The sequence below is a fragment of the Diplotaxodon limnothrissa genome, linkage group LG15 (assembly GCF_057381915.1).
Source record: "Diplotaxodon limnothrissa isolate DT_005_m linkage group LG15, D_limnothrissa_male_GT1.1, whole genome shotgun sequence".
NCBI lineage: Eukaryota > Metazoa > Chordata > Actinopteri > Cichliformes > Cichlidae > Diplotaxodon > Diplotaxodon limnothrissa.
In genome coordinates, this window is record NC_140610.1 from 9,128,696 (window position 1) to 9,146,529 (window position 17,834).

General features: G+C 42.6%; 2 protein-coding genes across 3 annotated transcripts; one reads left to right on the plus strand and one right to left on the minus strand.

Annotated features, from left to right (window-relative positions):
* Positions 1-368: 368 nt before the first annotated feature.
* LOC146617012 (scavenger receptor cysteine-rich domain-containing protein DMBT1-like) lies at positions 369-10,894 on the plus strand. 2 transcript variants are annotated; one of them, XM_085372372.1, is made up of 14 exons: positions 369-470; positions 540-617; positions 897-923; positions 1,044-1,355; positions 3,189-3,479; positions 3,581-3,895; positions 3,976-4,263; positions 5,253-5,567; positions 5,807-6,106; positions 7,215-7,514; positions 7,708-8,022; positions 8,651-8,959; positions 9,058-9,351; positions 9,414-10,894. In XM_085372372.1, the coding sequence occupies exons 2-14, from the start codon at positions 566-568 to the stop codon at positions 9,749-9,751; spliced, it is 3,456 nt and encodes a 1,151-aa protein (XP_085228498.1). In that variant the 5' UTR covers positions 369-470; positions 540-565; the 3' UTR covers positions 9,752-10,894. The 2 variants fall into 2 exon arrangements, with proteins under 2 accessions (XP_085228498.1, XP_085228497.1); XM_085372371.1 differs by having other exon boundaries at positions 9,058-9,423.
* Positions 10,467-17,584, minus strand: LOC146617013 (SH3 domain-binding glutamic acid-rich-like protein 3). The gene is made up of 3 exons (XM_085372918.1): positions 17,525-17,584; positions 16,063-16,230; positions 10,467-10,552 (listed from the first exon to the last, which is right to left on the minus strand). Exons 1-3 carry the CDS (start codon positions 17,582-17,584, stop codon positions 10,490-10,492), a joined length of 291 nt encoding a protein of 96 aa, XP_085229044.1. The 3' UTR covers positions 10,467-10,489.
* Between the last annotated feature and the right edge of the window lie 250 nt (positions 17,585-17,834).

Genomic DNA, 17,834 nt, shown 5'->3' on the forward strand with positions numbered 1-17,834 from the left:
CCCAAAAAAGAGTAGCTTTCTCTTAAAGGCTTTTCTTTCTTCCTGACATGTAACAAGAGGAAAAGCAGAAGTGGTCATATTATTCATACAGGATCTCTGCTAGACTTTTCTCAAAACATCCCGTTTTGAGAAAAACAGCATGAATTCTGAAGAAAACTCATGGCCCAATTTGGGGGGGTTTTTCTACTAAAATGACATCAATCTTCTTCCATTAATAAGTTAAGTTAAATGTTTTCTTTTTCTTTTAAATATTTCCACAGGCGTTGTGGAAAAAAAAGATAAAACCCTCTCATCGTCTCATCTTTAATGATTGATCAAAAAGTCAACATGTGTCCAGGTTGCAGTCCAATACAGGTGGACCTTTTCATTTAAAATAGTTACTGGATCTGTTCTTGGGGAACATGAGAACGTTTTTATTAAAGACTCTGAGGTCCTTCTGTTAGCGCAGCAGTCTTGCAGGATTTAAAAAGGTAAGAGGCCTATATAAACACCTTTTGGTGAAAACAAAATGACTAAGGTATTATGGTATTATTTTACAGTGACTGGCCAACACTGAAGACACAATATGATCCTCATTTTTGATGAAAAACGACATTTTCTTTTTCACTTGTCTCTTGGTGAGTTACTGGAGGCTTTTGTCTCAGTTTGACTTCATGTGGACGTGTGTTTTCTTGAGTGTAGTGAGATATATTCTTAGATGATTGAAAAGTGTTAAACATTTTTTAACGGATGAATTTAAAATTATCCGGGACCCTCTTATGTTCCCGATTTGTAAAATATTTGACAAATTATTGACTACAGTGAAGGCTTTTAACTTAAGAATGCTGTTTTATATCTAAACCTCTGGGCTGTCAGGCTTAATCAGATCACTTTTGCGATATGTATTTTTGCTGCAGGCCTGTTGAGTTTCCTGCAGTTTACAGGTCAGTAAGTAACTCATGAGACTTTGATTTCTACATTAAAAAGATAAAAATTGTGAAATGTGGTTGAGGACAAGGTTACACATTGTGCATCCTTTGTGGTTTTGTTTTTTTCATATCCAGAATGTGAGAATATTAGGCTGGTCGGACCTTCGCGTTGCTCTGGCAGAGTGGAGGTCTTCCACAAAGGCAGTTGGGGAACTGTCTGTCACGATCAGTGGAGCATTGCTAACGCTGAGGTGGTGTGTCGAGAGTTAAGCTGTGGGACAGCTATCGAGGCTAAAAAAGACGCCTTCTTTGGACAGGGAAAGGATGAGATCTGGTTGGATGACGTACAGTGTACTGGGCACGAGTCTTCCATCCTTCAGTGTCAGCACAAACCGTTTGGGGTAAATAACTGTGGCCACAATGAAGATGCAGGAGTGGTCTGCTCAGGTAAGCCCCAATGATGTTTGACATATTTTTGTTTTCCCTCACAAACCTTCATAGAAAACCTTTTCTTCGAGAAAATGTGCTAAGACATTTATTTTTTTGCTGCCACATGTTAACAGCTTTCTCAGTCCAATATAATATCACTTTAACAAATGCAACATGTTTAGGTTAGGTAGGTGGATTTTTTTGTCACATTCTACCATTTTCCAGTCTTTCTGCCAAGCTAAGCTAGCACTGCATTAACAGTTAAAGTTATCAGAAGTCAGGCAGAATTCATTCACATCAGCAAGATGTCAAAACTGCCCCTTTTCGTAAAATGTGGAACTGTTGTTGAAGTTGAGAAATCCTGTACAACCTAAGAGAAAACCAAAGAAAACCAAAAAAAAAAAAAAAAAAAAACCTAAGAGAAAACCAGCTAACACAGCAATTATGTTAGCTCACCATGTTATGTGGTTTAGGTTTCTCATTGCTGCAACATTTCCACAATTGTTAGGCTTTGAGAACAGCCATCATGGAGTCACATTTGTTCTTCTTGAAAGAAGCAAGAAGAAAATGTGCTATACATATAGCATTTAAAGATAACGTACATGTCTTATGATTTAATTTCGTTTTTGCTCCTTCTATTGTGGAAAGAAAAATGATGTCACATACTTTTATGCATGAGTCAGTATATTTAAAAAGTGTATTTAAACTGTGCTAAGATATATTAATTAGTATGTTTATCTTGCCCAGACACTAAAAAACATTTTGATCAAACATTACGCACACAGTCCTGTTGAAAACAATTTGCAGTGTATGACTCTTGATACATTAAAAGTTTAGCTTTGATTACAAACAATTATTTTGTGCATTATCAAGAATTTAATATCAATTAAAAACAGGTAAATTAACAGTTTGGCTTCTCGAGAAGTAAACTTGAGCTTTTGAGATAGTGGAAGACAGATTTTTTTTTACTGGCAAGAGCATTCTCCTAGTCTTGAGGGTATCAGCAGATACTTATGAGAGCAGTATTAATTTCTCCAATTGACCTTTAACATTCTTTTGCTTTCCCAAAACGTTGATTTTGTTCATCTGCACGTAGCGTTTTTAGTGGGAGAAATGTTTTGTCACTCATCCAAGTGACCTCTTCAGTCTCAGTTCGCTGCAGGCCAGTGGACACTCTTTCAATGATGAGGATGTACACATCGTGGAGGAACGCTGATTGGAGCGAGGAGTCAAGGAGTCCATTTACGTGAAAAGGGAAAGACCATCTCTGAATCGAGGTGGGGGCCTAAGGGTGCATCTTTCACCATCTTAAAGCACTGTGATTGCAGCCATTCCCCAACTCTCTGTGAATGCTACTTATGGCCATTGATCAGTTGTCTTTGACCAGTTGTTGTTGATCAATGATCATGACAATTTGCATATTAATGATCAAAGAACTGACCTCACAGCCCATTGTTCATTCAGTAGGCTGGTTTCAGTTATTGTTCAAATATACTGTTTACAAGGTTGGGGAGACCTGCAGTCAGCTGAGACTGAAGAAGTCACTTCGATTAGTGAGGAAACGTTTCTCCCACTGAAAACGTTACGTCCAGATGAACAGAATAAACCTTTTGGGATTTACTTACTTACGGATGATTAAGCATGCACCAAGGCATTCTTTTGTTTTCTTTTGGTAATATGCTTTAGATGCCAGTTTCTTCCAATTTGGTTCTGACAAAGTTAAAATCTTCACTAGAATTAGTAGTATTATTGTATATAGACTATGGGAAATACAGACACACTGGCTGATTGTATTATTATTTATGAAACACATTATTATTTTATTACGTTTAATATCCACATCATTTGCAGAACATGTGCGGTTTGAGAAAGGAACCACTCGTTGTAATGGCAGAGTGGAAGTCTACCACAAGGGTCAGTGGAAAAGAGTTTGCAATGACTGGGGCAAGGAAGCAGCTCAGGTGGCATGCAGAGAAGCCGGCTGCGGCGATCCTCTCGGTCAGAATGAAACACCATATTTTGGAGAAGCACATGAACTGTCTGCCATCAAAACCACTTGCTCTGGAAATGAGAACTCAATCTCACAGTGCAAACTTAAAGATTTCAGAGAAAGCTGTGTTGATGCTACTGTTGTCTGTGCAAGTAAGTTGGCCATGGTACATGGCCAGTAAAACTGACACTGTTAGATTGTCCCTTTCTGAAAGAAAAACCATGCCCCTAACTTTTTTTTTTTTTCTTAACAGACAGTCAACCCATTCGGCTGGTGAATGGGACTAATCGCTGCTCTGGTAGAGTTGAAATCTACTATAAAGGACAATGGGGAACAGTTTGTGATGACAAATGGGGGATGCAAGATGCAGCTGTAGCTTGTCAAGAGATGAACTGTGGGAATGTTCTCTCAGTCAAGTACAAGGCTTACTTTGGGAGAGGCCAGGGTCAGGTTTGGTTGGATGAGATGGAGTGCACTGGTCATGAAATGTTACTCGCTGACTGCCCTCACAAAGATTTTGAAGAACATGTCTGTGACCACAATGAAGATGCTGGTCTTGTGTGCTCAGGTAACACAGGCTCTGTTCTGTTTGTTTCTCAAAACTGAGTTTTAATGACAATCCCAATGATGCCAAATTTTGCTTTGCAGAGACAGTCAGATTGATAAATGGGAGTGACACTTGTTCTGGCAGAGTGGAGGTTTTCCATGATGGCCAATGGGGGAAACTTTGTAGTAATAACCGGGGTCTTAAAGAAGCTACAGTCATATGCAAGGAGCTCGACTGTGGAGCTCCAAAAAATTCCAAAGACACCTACTTTGGTGACAGCTCACTGCGAGGGCTCACAAGTAGATGCTCTGATAATGTGAACTCTATCAGCCAGTGTCAACTGCAAGAACACAGAGGGTCATGTGAAGGTGTATCTCTCGCATGTGCAGGTAAAAGATACAGACATGCTGCAATCCTGCTTTCCAAAAATAGCAAATGTCATGTTTGGACAACTTTTAAAAGAAAAGGTTGGCTCATGTGGAGTATTTCTTTTACTTAATATGTACTTGTGAATGTGTTTAAAGGTCTGAGGCTCATCAAAAGCATTTAAACTAAAATCCTGAAGGCTCAGTCTACTGACAGACACTCACAAGTCAAAGACAATAGAATGGGTTACAGTTTTGCACTTTAACTTTTTTTTATAAAGGCTTCATAAAGCCATTTCTGCATTCTCTGTGTTTCTGTCTGTTTTGTTGTCCACCAACTACTTCTTTACAATTAGGAGCTGAGCAACTAAACGTGGCATAGCTTAAGACTTTGAAGTTTCTTATCTATATCAGATATTATTATATCACTATGTAGCCTGGCAACAACCTAGCAACATGTTAAAATGACCTATTTTTAATGTTTGCCTGCCTGCAACAGGTATAGTTTTATTTCACCACAGTAATACGTAATTTATATCTACACAATCTCAGTTACTCCTGACATTATGACACCATCAGGCTGGAACCAACTAGCAATGGACTAAAATGACCTGTTTTTTGCCTTTATGCACCTAGAGCTTGTTATAAAAGCATTATCTTTCAAGACATTAACGTCTTATTTATATCCACAAACTCTGATTGTTACATGATATACACTAAATGGCGAAAAGTATTGGGCAACACTTCTTAATCTTTGAGTTCTACTCCCATTGCCAACACTGATTTCTGAATCAGGCTCTCAGCCATGTAGTCTGCTCATGTGTGATGGATAGATATGAAGCTACACAACATGCTGCTGTAAAGCTAGTTTCTGCTGTCCCCAAGACGCCAAAAATGAATAAATAAAAAAATCTGTTACAACAAATTTTAAAATTGATGACAACCTTAAAAAAAAACAAAGAAAAGCAACAGCTTATAATATTTATTGTTATTTGTTTAACGTGTGCCCTCAGGTCAACCACCGCTAAGGCTTGTGAACGGCATTGACCGATGCTCTGGCCGAGTGGAGATTCTGCATGACGGCCAGTGGGGAACAGTGTGTGATGATGACTGGGACTTAAGAGAGGCTGAGGTGGTGTGCAGAGCCATGGACTGTGGAACACCTCAGAGAGTTAAACCTGGTGCCTTCTTTGGTGAAGGACAAGGAGTGATCTGGCTGGATAATGTCAACTGTCTGGGTAATGAGACGTCTCTTGGGCAATGCAGTCATCGCTCCTTTGGAGAGAATAACTGTGGTCATGATGAAGATGCAGGAGTGATTTGTTCAGGTACAAACTATTGATGTTTCATTTCACAAAGTGTCTTTTTTTTTTTTTTTACCTTTAGATCCCAAAAAGTTCTGGATGTAGCATTTTCTTTGGATATTTGTACTCCAAAAAATGTTCAGTTATTGATTACATAGCAGTTATTTCTGCAACACCAATATCAGATGAAGCTTCAATTAATACAATTCTTTCAGATGAACACCAACGAATTGCTGATATTTTTTCTCTACTGTGCTTTGTAGCTGCCATTCGACTAATCAATGGGACTGACCTGTGCTCAGGAAGAGTGGAGGTCCACCATGGGGAACACTGGTCACAAGCATTTAATGTTAACTGGGGAATGAATGAAGCTGCTGTGGTGTGCAGAGAGATGAACTGTGGAGATCCTGTCAAGATCTCAGAGTCATTTGGTAAAGGTCGAGATCTGAGAGGGTACAAGATTCGCTGTAACGGCAGAGAGAGTTCTCTCACGCAGTGCACGTTTAGAGACCATACCAGATCTATCACCGATGGTACTGAAGATGCCTCTGTGGTATGCTCAGGTAAAGTCTGATGTCAAATTGAAATTAGACTTTCAAAAAGAAAATGAATCCATTATATTCTTCTTTAAAAAAAACTAAGATTTAAATTGTTTCTGGCCCTTTCACACAACCTTTAAATATTGGTAGAAGGGCTTCAAGTTACATGAACAAATGCAGAAAACTGGACTAACTTTAGAAAAAAGACCAGTGATTTAGTGAAACACCGTGTTCATGCAAAACACCCGATTTATAATTATGCAATGAAACCCCAAGCAGTGATTTGTCAGGTACCAATCTAGATATGGAGTATCTAGAATAAATATGGAAACTATGTTCAACTAAAAGGTTAGATTAGAAGGCACAAAAACTGAAGACTTTCCAAGAGTCTTATATACTGAGTTTTTAAGGTGTGCTATGTTTTTGCGTATACTGTCAAAAGCTCAGTAGGCTTAGTCCCGACATACCACACAAAAATTCATCCTACTCAGACATGAAGCAAAAGTATCAAGATTTCACAAGCACAGTCACTAAAAATAATCAAACACTAAGACACTGTGTATATACAAAACTAACGTCATATATCAATAATACCAATAGCATCACTCTGGCTTTTGACTGGCTTTATTGACAACCACCAGTCAGAAGAATGGAAACATTTCTCCAAGCTTCAAATTTGATCATCTTCCTCAGCATGGCAACCACAAACCAAAAAAAGGATTTAGCCTTGCTAGCCAAGCATAACGATAACTGTAATGTCTGTAAACATGAATGAAAACATAGAAGCCCAGTAACCACAGGTCCTCCTTGTATCAAACAAGCACACTCATTCATAGAGTTCCTCTCTCAACTGTCATTTCCATTGGACCAACTTCTACAGATATCACATACATGTCGATATATTACAGTATGGCTACATTTTCAACATAAAAGATGTTTTACGTGCTTCGACTGTCCACTGCTGTTTGGATCCAGCACAAAATTAATGTGATGCAACACAAAAATATTAACCACTTAATCAGTCAGCAGTACATCCCTAGTTCAAAACCAAAAAAAAGTCATACAGTGCACTATATACAGTGTGGGTCAAGTTGTATTTCATGTACATTAATATAACAGCTATCATTTCCAGGAAACGTGAGATTAACCGGTGGATCCACTCGTTGTGATGGAAGAGTAGAGATTTATGACAAAGGCCAGTGGGGGACTGTGTGTGCTGAATCCTGGGACATGAATGATGCAGCAGTGGTGTGCAGACAGTTGGACTGTGGGAGTCCTCATAAGCTTATTCAACTTGGCCCTGGTACAGGACAGACCTGGAATGATCAAATTGAATGCAATGGAAAGGAGCCTACATTGAATCAGTGTCCACAAAGACCAGGTCTGGACAGAACCTGTGACACAACTGTAGTTGCCGGTGTTTCCTGCACAGGTAAGAAGAAGCAAAAATAAAATGCCAAAATGTAATTTTGGCAGCTTCTTCTTCTGCTTCTTCTTCTTCTTTTGCTTACTTTTTAAGATATTGTCTTCTGAATTTAAATAATGTATAATATAACTAAGTACGTCACAGTTTAAAAAAGAATATTCGTATATACCTGTGGCTATATTTTTTGTTTACTTCACAGGGAGCTTGGCAGTGCGGTTGGTTAACAGTACTGATGAGTGCTCTGGGAGAGTGGAGGTACGTCACGGCGAGCAGTGGCACGCAGTATGTGACACAGACTGGACTCTAAGTAAAGCTGGAGTGGTGTGCGAGCTGCTGGAGTGTGGACGCGCCGTGAATGCTCCTGGTGCTGCTTTTTTTGGCCAAGGCAGTGGGTCAGTGGTGGAGGCTAGCACTTCTTGTTTCCACAGCGTGACTTCTCTTCAAGAATGCTCGGTGAAGGGTTTTACAAGAGAAGACTGTGGGCATGAACATGATGCCGGTGTTCTCTGTGCTGGTAAGGCCTTTTATATCAAAGTTGGTTTCATAAATTTCCAAATTATAACACTGGATTGTAAAACTGTCGTATTTAATTTGGTCAGCCATGTGCAGATTAATGTTTAACAAAATTATTTTCTTTTCGCGTTTTTGTTTTTTTTCTTTAGAAAATGTACATTTTTTTTTACACCTATCTGGCTTAGGGAGTAGGATTAGCCAGCAACTGTTTTGCCTATTGCTTGCTACGTATTGCCAAACAGAAAGCTGTAGAGGTCACTGTTAGACAAAGCCAGTCTAGGTAATGCTTTCTTTATAGCTAAGCTAAGCTCAGCTAGCTTACTAGTTATTTATCTTACATAGACTTGAGTAGTATGGACTTCATCCATTAAAAAGCGAAAACGTCATATTTCCCATGACTTGAAACAGTTGTTGCAATACTCCTTTTGCCTAACATAATGGACTAATAAACGATATAATATCCAATTAATATTATATTTTGGTATTTGTTTTTTATGCATTAATACAAACATTTTGTAAAATATATAGAGAAGAATCCTTTCAAGTCCTTTTATAGTTTTGTCTTCTTTTTGGTTGTTTTAAGGACTTTCCATTGTACTTGTATTCACTCTTTCTGCTCTGTTATGCAGCACAAGTCCGGTTGGTGGATGGCTCAGTTGAATGCTCCGGCAGAGTGGAGGTCTTCTATAAAGGACAGTGGGGAACTGTGTGTGATGACGATTGGGAAATGAGCGATGCTGATGTGGTATGCAGACAGCTTGATTGCGGTCATGCCATTTCAGCACCTCTAAGTGCCCATTTTGGTAGAGGCTCTGGTCCAGTATGGCTGGATAATGTGGCATGCTCAGGCCAAGAGTCTGCACTTACTCATTGTTCACACGATGGATTTGGAGAAAATAACTGTGAGCACGATGAAGATGCCAGCGTTATCTGCTTAGGTAAGAGATATAGCTCATTTTGAACTGACAAATTATCTCATTGCTCCTGAGAAAGTTGTTTTGGCTGTTACACAAAAACCATTTATTATCTGCTTCAGGTGGTCAACAGAAGCCCAAAATCACAATAAGTCCTGCTGCAGAGGTTAAGTGGGGTGACAAAGTTGAAATTACCTGCACGCTAGTAACAGAACGCATGGGTGGGAGATTTCTCCTGAAAAAAACCCAAGGGTCATTTCAAATGGAAAAATTCTCAGATCATGCATCTGCAACCTTTGTCTTCCCTAAAGTGGACTTTAGTCAGAAGGGTTCATACTACTGTGAATATCAAAAGGTGTTGGCCAGTGAAGTCATCTACTATCCTCAAGGAAATCCTGCTGACCTTTCCGTTGTAGGTCAGTAATTTTGTGCATTGTTTCCTCTGTTTTGCACAATTATCGGAAATTGTTGTTTGCAGTTAAAGTGGAAAAACCCAACATCTCCCTGATGTCCCCCAATGCAATGGAACTCACCAATCCTGACACAATTTCTGTCTCTCGAGGCAGCACCCTCACTGTCACTTGCTCTGTTCATTCTATATACCCTAGAGGCGTCTTCTATTTCGCACATTTAAACACAAACACTACTGAATCAAAGTCAGCATTTGGCCACTCAGCCTTCTACCTGGCCAATTTTGAGCTCGCTGCAATAAGTCATGAACAGCACGGAGAGTATGCCTGTCTCTACAGCGTTAGCATCGCCAAAAAATCCTTCAATTCAGTTCCTTCAAAGACTCTTGATATCAATGTAATATAAACCATTTATATCGTTGTTATTTCTTCTTTTCTTGCTGATAATAAGTTAATCAAGTGCATTTGATTAGCACCACATGGAAGCAGTAAGTTGTGGACACTGCTTCTGCATCACTCACTGGTGATGAGTGTTTCACTTTACTGTGGAGCCATTTTGGTCCACTCTTCTTTCAAACTTGTTTTAATTCAGCCACATTGGAAGGTTAGCTCCTGTTAAATAAATGAAACACATTGTAATATGCCATGTATAGTTGTTCAGCCAAGGTTGTGTTTATCAAAGACCTGTCAAGAACCAGAGGATTGTTTTTATCATCGTGTCTTTATGCGTAAAAAGAGGGTGTGCTGGTCATGTGTTGTGGGGATGAGGACCAGCATAGCATCAGAGGCATCTGCACAGCACACAATAGTGGGCTACTGGAACAAGAAGGCATAAGTGGACACCAACAGCTTGAATGCTACTATGCAAGTAATCCCACAGAAGGTGTTACACGAAGAGAACAGAGGATGTGGTCTCACATAAACTTCATAAATAAAAAATGTCACTGAAGGCCATTTGCAATTCTATTCTGAGCATTTTTTTATTTAAAAAAAACTGCATTTCTAGGACTAGCTCTGAGGAAACTTGAATACATGATATATTATCACACAAGTGTGGGTAAAAACAAAGTAAGAAAAAGAACAAAAAACACCTCTTTAACAGGTTTAGTTGGTTATGGCAATGTAGTTGTTGTCACTGTTCCTTTCAGAGCTTAAGGAAGTCCTCCAATTGTTCCATCTCTATTGCATTGTCAAATGCACTGATGTCCTGTAAAAGAGAAGACATGCATGATGGATTCCGAGAAACAGAGTGAAAACACTATTAGTACAAAGGCATTATTAACCTATTTAAAAATATTGCACTGTGTACTGTACATTTGTCCAATATGACATACAACACAACAAGCCAGACATTCAGATAACTGAGATCACCATTAGCTACAGTTATGCTTACTGGGGTAAGCATATGTTCATGTTCACAACCCACAAAAAGACACAAACCATTAAAAACACAACTCAACTGCACATGAACACGCAAAACAGCACCCTACTGTTGGGTACGCATTTTTTAATCCAATAAGGGTTTCTTGTTTTATCTTTCTTTGCATTTCTTTATTGTCACGGCTGCACAGCAGTCGTGTGGTGAATTGAGAAAAGGATCCAAGATGCAGGCACTGACTGGGGTGCGAGTGAAAATTTATTTGCAGAGGTGATAAAGTGACAAAACAGGAAGAGCAGAGCGGGGAGTAAACAAACCTAAACTGGGAAAACTAAAGAACAAAACTTAAACCAGACACTCACGGGAGGAGGAGCGAAATGCACAAAGAGAGATGGCAGCGAGACGCAGAATGAATACCAGGTAACAGAATAATGCAGACTGACATGGAGTTAAACAGGCGACGCGACAGAGAGCACAGGAAGACACAGGGCTTAAATACATGGGGAGTAATCAGGGAATGGGCCACAGGAGGGAGACACAGCTGGGAGCAATAAGGCTAACGAGACAGGGGAGAGGTAAAACTGAACACACTGACATGAGACATGAACTTTCAGAATAAAACAGGAAACTAACAGACACAGAGAACCAGACCGGACACTGAACTTGACAGGCAGACTCATGAGCAGACACAATAACACCATGGACAGACAGAGGGAACACAGAGAAGTGGAAGCAGGCAGGCAAAGAACAGAAACCTAACAAATGGCAAAATCACAACAGAATACACACTCTGAATGAACAAAAGCACAAGGAACACAAAACACTGAGTCCTCAGACTCAGGACCATGACAGTACCCCCCCCCTCAAGGGCTGGCACCAGACAGCCCAACAGAAACACAAAAATGGACCAAAGCCAAAAAAAAAAACCCCACGAACCAAAAAACAGAAAACGACCCGACCAGGGCGGGCGGTGGGGGTCCAGGACGGAGGGACATAGTCCGAAAAGGCCCAGACGGACAAGGTCAGGGGGCCGACCCGGAGGCCAAAACAGTTCAGTTCCAGGGGCCGACCGCGTGAAAGGCAGCAGCAGTGGGGCAGGTCCGGAGGCCGGCCACGCAGTAGGCAGTGGTGTGGAAACAGTTCTGGGGGCCGACCGTGCAGACGGCAACAGCGGTGTGGAAACAAGTCCGGAGGCCGGCCACGTGGAAGGTAGTGGCGGCGTTCAGGAGGGCGTTCAGGAGGGCGTCCACAGTGGCGGAGATGCCCAACAAGCGGCCTGGCAGATGACCGACGATGTGGAGGTGGTAGTAGGGGACCTGAAGGCTGCGTGGCCCCTGCAGCCCCAGGCGAAGCGGAGGCTGGACCAGACGAGGCGGAGGCTGGACCAGACGAAGCTGATGAGGATGATGAGGATGCGGAGGCTGGACCAGGCGAGGCTGAAGCAGAAGCCGGACCAGGCGAGGCTGAAGCAGAAGCGGAGGCCGGACCAGGCGAGGCTGATGCAGAAGCGGGAGCCGGACCAGGCGAGGCTGATGAGGAGGCTGGAGCCGGACCAGGCGAGGCTGATGAGGAGGCTGGAGCCGGACCAGGCGAGGCTGATGAGGAGGCTGGAGCCGGACCAGGCGAGGCTGATGAGGAGGCTGGAGCCGGACCAGGCGAGGCTGATGAGGAGGCTGGAGCCGGACCAGGCGAGGCTGATGAGGAGGCTGGAGCCGGACCAGACGAAGCAGCTGATGAGGATGAAGCAGTGGCTGGACCAGACGAAGCAGCTGATGAGGATGAAGCAGTGGCTGGACCAGACGAAGCAGCTGATGAGGATGAAGCAGTGGCTGGACCAGACGAAGCAGCTGATGAGGATGATGCAGAGGCTGGACCAGACGAAGCAGCTGATGAGGATGATGCAGAGGCTGGACCAGGCGATGCTGAAGCGGATGCTGGACCAGGCGATGCTGAAGCGGATGCTGGACCAGGCGATGCTGAAGCGGATGCTGGACCAGGCGATGCTGAAGCGGATGCTGGACCAGGCGATGCTGAAGCAGAAGCTGGACCAGGCGATGCTGATGAGGAAGCGGAAGCTGGACCAGGCGAGGGTGATGAGACTGCAGCTGGTGATGAGACTGCAGCTGAGGGCTGGACGGGCTCCTCAGGCCCCCCAGCTGACGAGGCAGAAGGCTGGACGGGCTCCTCGGGCCCCCCAGCTGACGAGGCAGAAGGCTGGACGGGCTCCTCGGGCCCCCCAGCAAAAACAGTCTCAGAACCAGTGGGCACTAAAGCCCCTGGCACACACAGGACAGAACCAGCAGGTGCGGAGACCTCTGGCAGAGACAGAAAAGAACCAGCAGGCACACTGGCCTCTGGCAGGGACGCAACAGAACCAGCAGGCGCACGGGCCTCTGGCAGGGACGCAACAGAACCAGCAGGCGCACGGGCCTCTGGCAGGGACGCAACAGAACCAGCAGGCGCACGGGCCTCTGGCAAACACATGGCAGACTGCAGCTGCACAGAGCATTGGGTCTGCTCAGGCAGCGACGGCCGGGTGTGGTCCTCAGCTGGCTTCTTAACCGCCAGGGGTCCTGAGTCTGCTGGGGGCTGAGACCCAGCCTCTGGGGAGGCCCTGGGGCGAGTAACAGTCTCTAAATTAGCCAGTTTCTGAGAAACTAGAGTGGTTTTAATGCATTTGTCTCTCCGCTCAAAATGGGTGCTAGGAACGAGATTCAAAATGGGTGGCACAGACACAGCCTCCAGTATGGAGGGAACGGGTGATCGGGCTAATGGCATAGATGCAGGCTGGGCTAATGAACTGGCTAAAGGCTGATGTACTGGTTGAAGTGAGACTGGAGTTGGTGGTGGAGTGGATGAAACACAGTCAGCTACTGTTATGGATGTTTTGAAAATGCCAACTTGTGAGAGGTCAGTTACCACGAAGGTAGGTAAACGCCGTGTACTGTCTTTACCCTCCCCATGAACGGCCCCAGAAAACACAGTCCCAGAAGCACCAGCGTCCTTAAAACTCACCACAGCTGGTCGCACAGGAGTCCCTGAATCCGGCTGTGGGGTGAAGCGTCGGTGGCGCGAATGTTTCCTCCCCACCGCTGACGGCTCCGACAGGCAGGGAAAAACCTCTGGGGGGTCGGGCCGTGAAACCTCCGGTGGGTGAATCTGAGACGGATGCTTTGTGGCGGTCGTAGTCCATTGTTGCTGGGCACAATTGGCTACTTCCCGAGCTTGCACCGCTTCCTGGGCTTTATGCAGCTCAGCGATTAAGTCTGTAAATCCCCGGACCTGGTGGAGATAGGGATTTCCTGCCAGGATTGCCTCAACGGCATTTATCCCCACAACTTTCGCTCGTGCATTGGAGGTGTGGGTTACCCAGTCCACTAGGCGTAGGGCACGTGTGAGGTCGCTCTCCCCGGCCAAGACCGCTGGATCCATCTTGTGGTCGCGTCGTACTGTCACGGCTGCACAGCAGTCGTGTGGTGAATTGAGAAAAGGATCCAAGATGCAGGCACTGACTGGGGTGCGAGTGAAAATTTATTTGCAGAGGTGATAAAGTGACAAAACAGGAAGAGCAGAGCGGGGAGTAAACAAACCTAAACTGGGAAAACTAAAGAACAAAACTTAAACCAGACACTCACGGGAGGAGGAGCGAAATGCACAAAGAGAGATGGCAGCGAGACGCAGAATGAATACCAGGTAACAGAATAATGCAGACTGACATGGAGTTAAACAGGCGACGCGACAGAGAGCACAGGAAGACACAGGGCTTAAATACATGGGGAGTAATCAGGGAATGGGCCACAGGAGGGAGACACAGCTGGGAGCAATAAGGCTAACGAGACAGGGGAGAGGTAAAACTGAACACACTGACATGAGACATGAACTTTCAGAATAAAACAGGAAACTAACAGACACAGAGAACCAGACCGGACACTGAACTTGACAGGCAGACTCATGAGCAGACACAATAACACCATGGACAGACAGAGGGAACACAGAGAAGTGGAAGCAGGCAGGCAAAGAACAGAAACCTAACAAATGGCAAAATCACAACAGAATACACACTCTGAATGAACAAAAGCACAAGGAACACAAAACACTGAGTCCTCAGACTCAGGACCATGACATTTATAGCCCAATTCTTTCAGTTGAATTTGTTCTTGCACTGGATAATAAAAAAGGAAAAAATGGCAGATTTAAGAGAATGAGAAAAACAAACAATATTAACATGCTTTGTGGCAGGAAAAAGTTGAAATCTTAAAACAGCTTCTGCTGTGGCTGATTGGCTTACTGCTGTCAAATAATTAATATCTTTGGGAAAGACTATCTGGACTGTTTCACACCTCTTTCTGATGTTGTCTTTGTACCACAGCATTTTTTGAGCTTTAACCCTATAATGCCCTTGGTATTATATTCGATTCATGAGTGTCTGAGACCTCTATCTCATCAACACGATCAATACTTGCCATAATTTCAAAATATTATGGACAAAACTCTTTTTTTTAACTAAAAGTAACATTGTTGTTAACAAAAAGTTGCCAATGTATCAAATGTGATTCAGAAAATATATAATAAATATATAATAAAAAAATATATCATACACAACATGACATAGGAAAAAAAATTGCCTTTGTTATATGGGTTAATAAACATCTCAGTTCCAAAAAAATCTTAATTTTCTGGCTATTTTTGATGGGTTGGGTCTTCAGGTATTTTTGGCAATATTCATTGTTTGCATGCTTGTAGTCTTTATCTGTTATAAAAAGTAAATTGAACACAGTCTATAGTGCAGTTAAAAGGTTTCAATGTTTTGGAGATATTCGGTCCTTAACTAAAGTATTACACAAACTAAAGTTTGCTATGGCAAAACGTTAACATGCTTCATTACTTGTGGGTACATAAATGTCTGTATCAAAAGCTGCCAATCAGGTTCTTTCCTCCTATCTTTCAGTTTTCTGATATAACTGTATATATACCATTTGTAAGTTGGAAGGATGAAAGGAATACTCTGCAAGCAAATAGTTTGTCTCACTAAGTCTAACTGGAAGGCTGAAATCTGATGAGTGATTGAATGAACAGGGAGTGTACAAGTCAAAGTATTGGTATGTATGCATTTCTCCATGTATTTCTGTCCCCTGGCTTAACTGTGTGAACAACCAGTAGTTAGCATACAGTGTAAATATTGATTTTAAAACTGTGTCCACGCCTTAGACTAACCACATGGTTTCTATTCTTTTTTTGTGTGACGACATCAGCAAGCGTGTAAATAAAACACATCTGATCATAATTTTAAGTTTTGAATCGCAGGTTCAGCTTATTATTAGTTATTCTATGAGACTTACTCCACAGTAGACGTCTCCATTGAATATTTGTGGAGGAAGCGCGGTCGGATCTCCTGCTCCCTGCCTCATTAAATCCTTATCATCAGAACTCTGAGAAATGTCCACAGGTTGAAAGGGGATCTTCTTGGCGTTTAAGATAGAAAAGACTCTCTCTTGGTTCTTCTTAATCTGAAAAGGCATATTTAATCCGTTATCAAGACTAATAGCTGTGTGACTTGTTATAAAAAGTTTTCTTGTATAATAAAAGTTGCTGAGTTGTGCATAGAGAGCAGTAAGATTGTCTATAAAAGTAAATACTTTACACACATCTCACAATATTTTGATAGTATCAGTGATATATATTAATCACTGGCTAAAAATAAAAGAACAAGACAAGTAAGATTGTGTACTGTACCTGTGTAGAACCACTCACACTTGTAAAAAACACTTTGACTGGCATTTCTGCTATATTAACAGGAATAGTCCAATACAGAAAAACACTGAATGACAGAGTGGGAATGACAGAAGCGCAGAGAGAAGTGGAAAGTCACAGAGTGATCCTGTGCTAGATATGCAGGCACTGCTGGTGCAACCACACACAAAGTAAACAGGTTTGGACAACTCTTACCTGTCTGCAAGGACACACCTACAGGACTGAGTGCACTTCGAGTTGTGGCCTGTCTACTTCAGTTGTGAAACCAGTCAAGTACACAAACACACACACTCTATTTCATATCTTAGTGAGGACATCTATTTAACATAATGCTTTCCCTAGCCGGTTACCCTAACCGTAACCATCAAGAATGAATGTGTTGCCCTAACCCTTAGCCTAAACCTAACAATAAACTAATTGTAACCCTGACACTAAAGCTACATTTTGAGCCTCAAAAATGCCTTCAAACTGACAGGCATTTTGTCCCCCTACAAGTATAGTGGCAAGCCAATTTCCCGTCCTCATAAAGATGTCTAAACATGTATACACACACATAGATTGATAGATAACCACATTGCTACATTTCCTTAGGCACTTTTATTTCATCAAAGTTCACAGGTAACTATTGTACCTTTTACACAACTGCGTAAGTTGTGTTACAGACAAATTTTGGCTTGTAAAGTAAAAGCACTAAATAACAGACAAAAAGTTGCCAGGATTTCATTTAGCCCTGTATGCATGCTCACCTTGGTTGTCACTAGGACACTTGTGAGTTTACCCAAAACAATTGTTAATCAACTAGAAAACTATACACACATATGAAGCCTTTGACTTCATATACTTACTCATCCATGTCTTTACGGACCTTGCTTTGTGCACTGGTGTGCAGTCATGTTGGAACAGGAAGAGGTCATCCACAAACTATTTCCTCAAAGTTGGGAGGATTACACAGTCCCAAAATGTCTTGGTTTGCTGAAGCATTAGGAGTTCCTTTCACTGGAACTAAGGAGCCAACCAACTCGACCAACAACCCCACTCAACAAAACTTACACTCGGCACAATTTGACAAGTACCATTCTCCTGGGAAGTGTCAAACCCAGACTCGTCCATTGGTTTGCCAGACGTAGAAGTGTCCCTCCAGAGAACACATCTCCACTGCTCTAGAGTTCAACGGTGACCTGCTTTAAACCACTGCAACCGACGCTTTGCATTTCACTTGGTGATATGTAGCGTGGGTGCAGCTCGACCATGGAAACCCACGCCATGGGACTTTCTAAGCAATGTTCTTGATCTAATCTCAAGGCCACATGAACTTTGGAGGTCTGTAGTGATTGACTCTGCAGAAAAATGGGGACCTCTG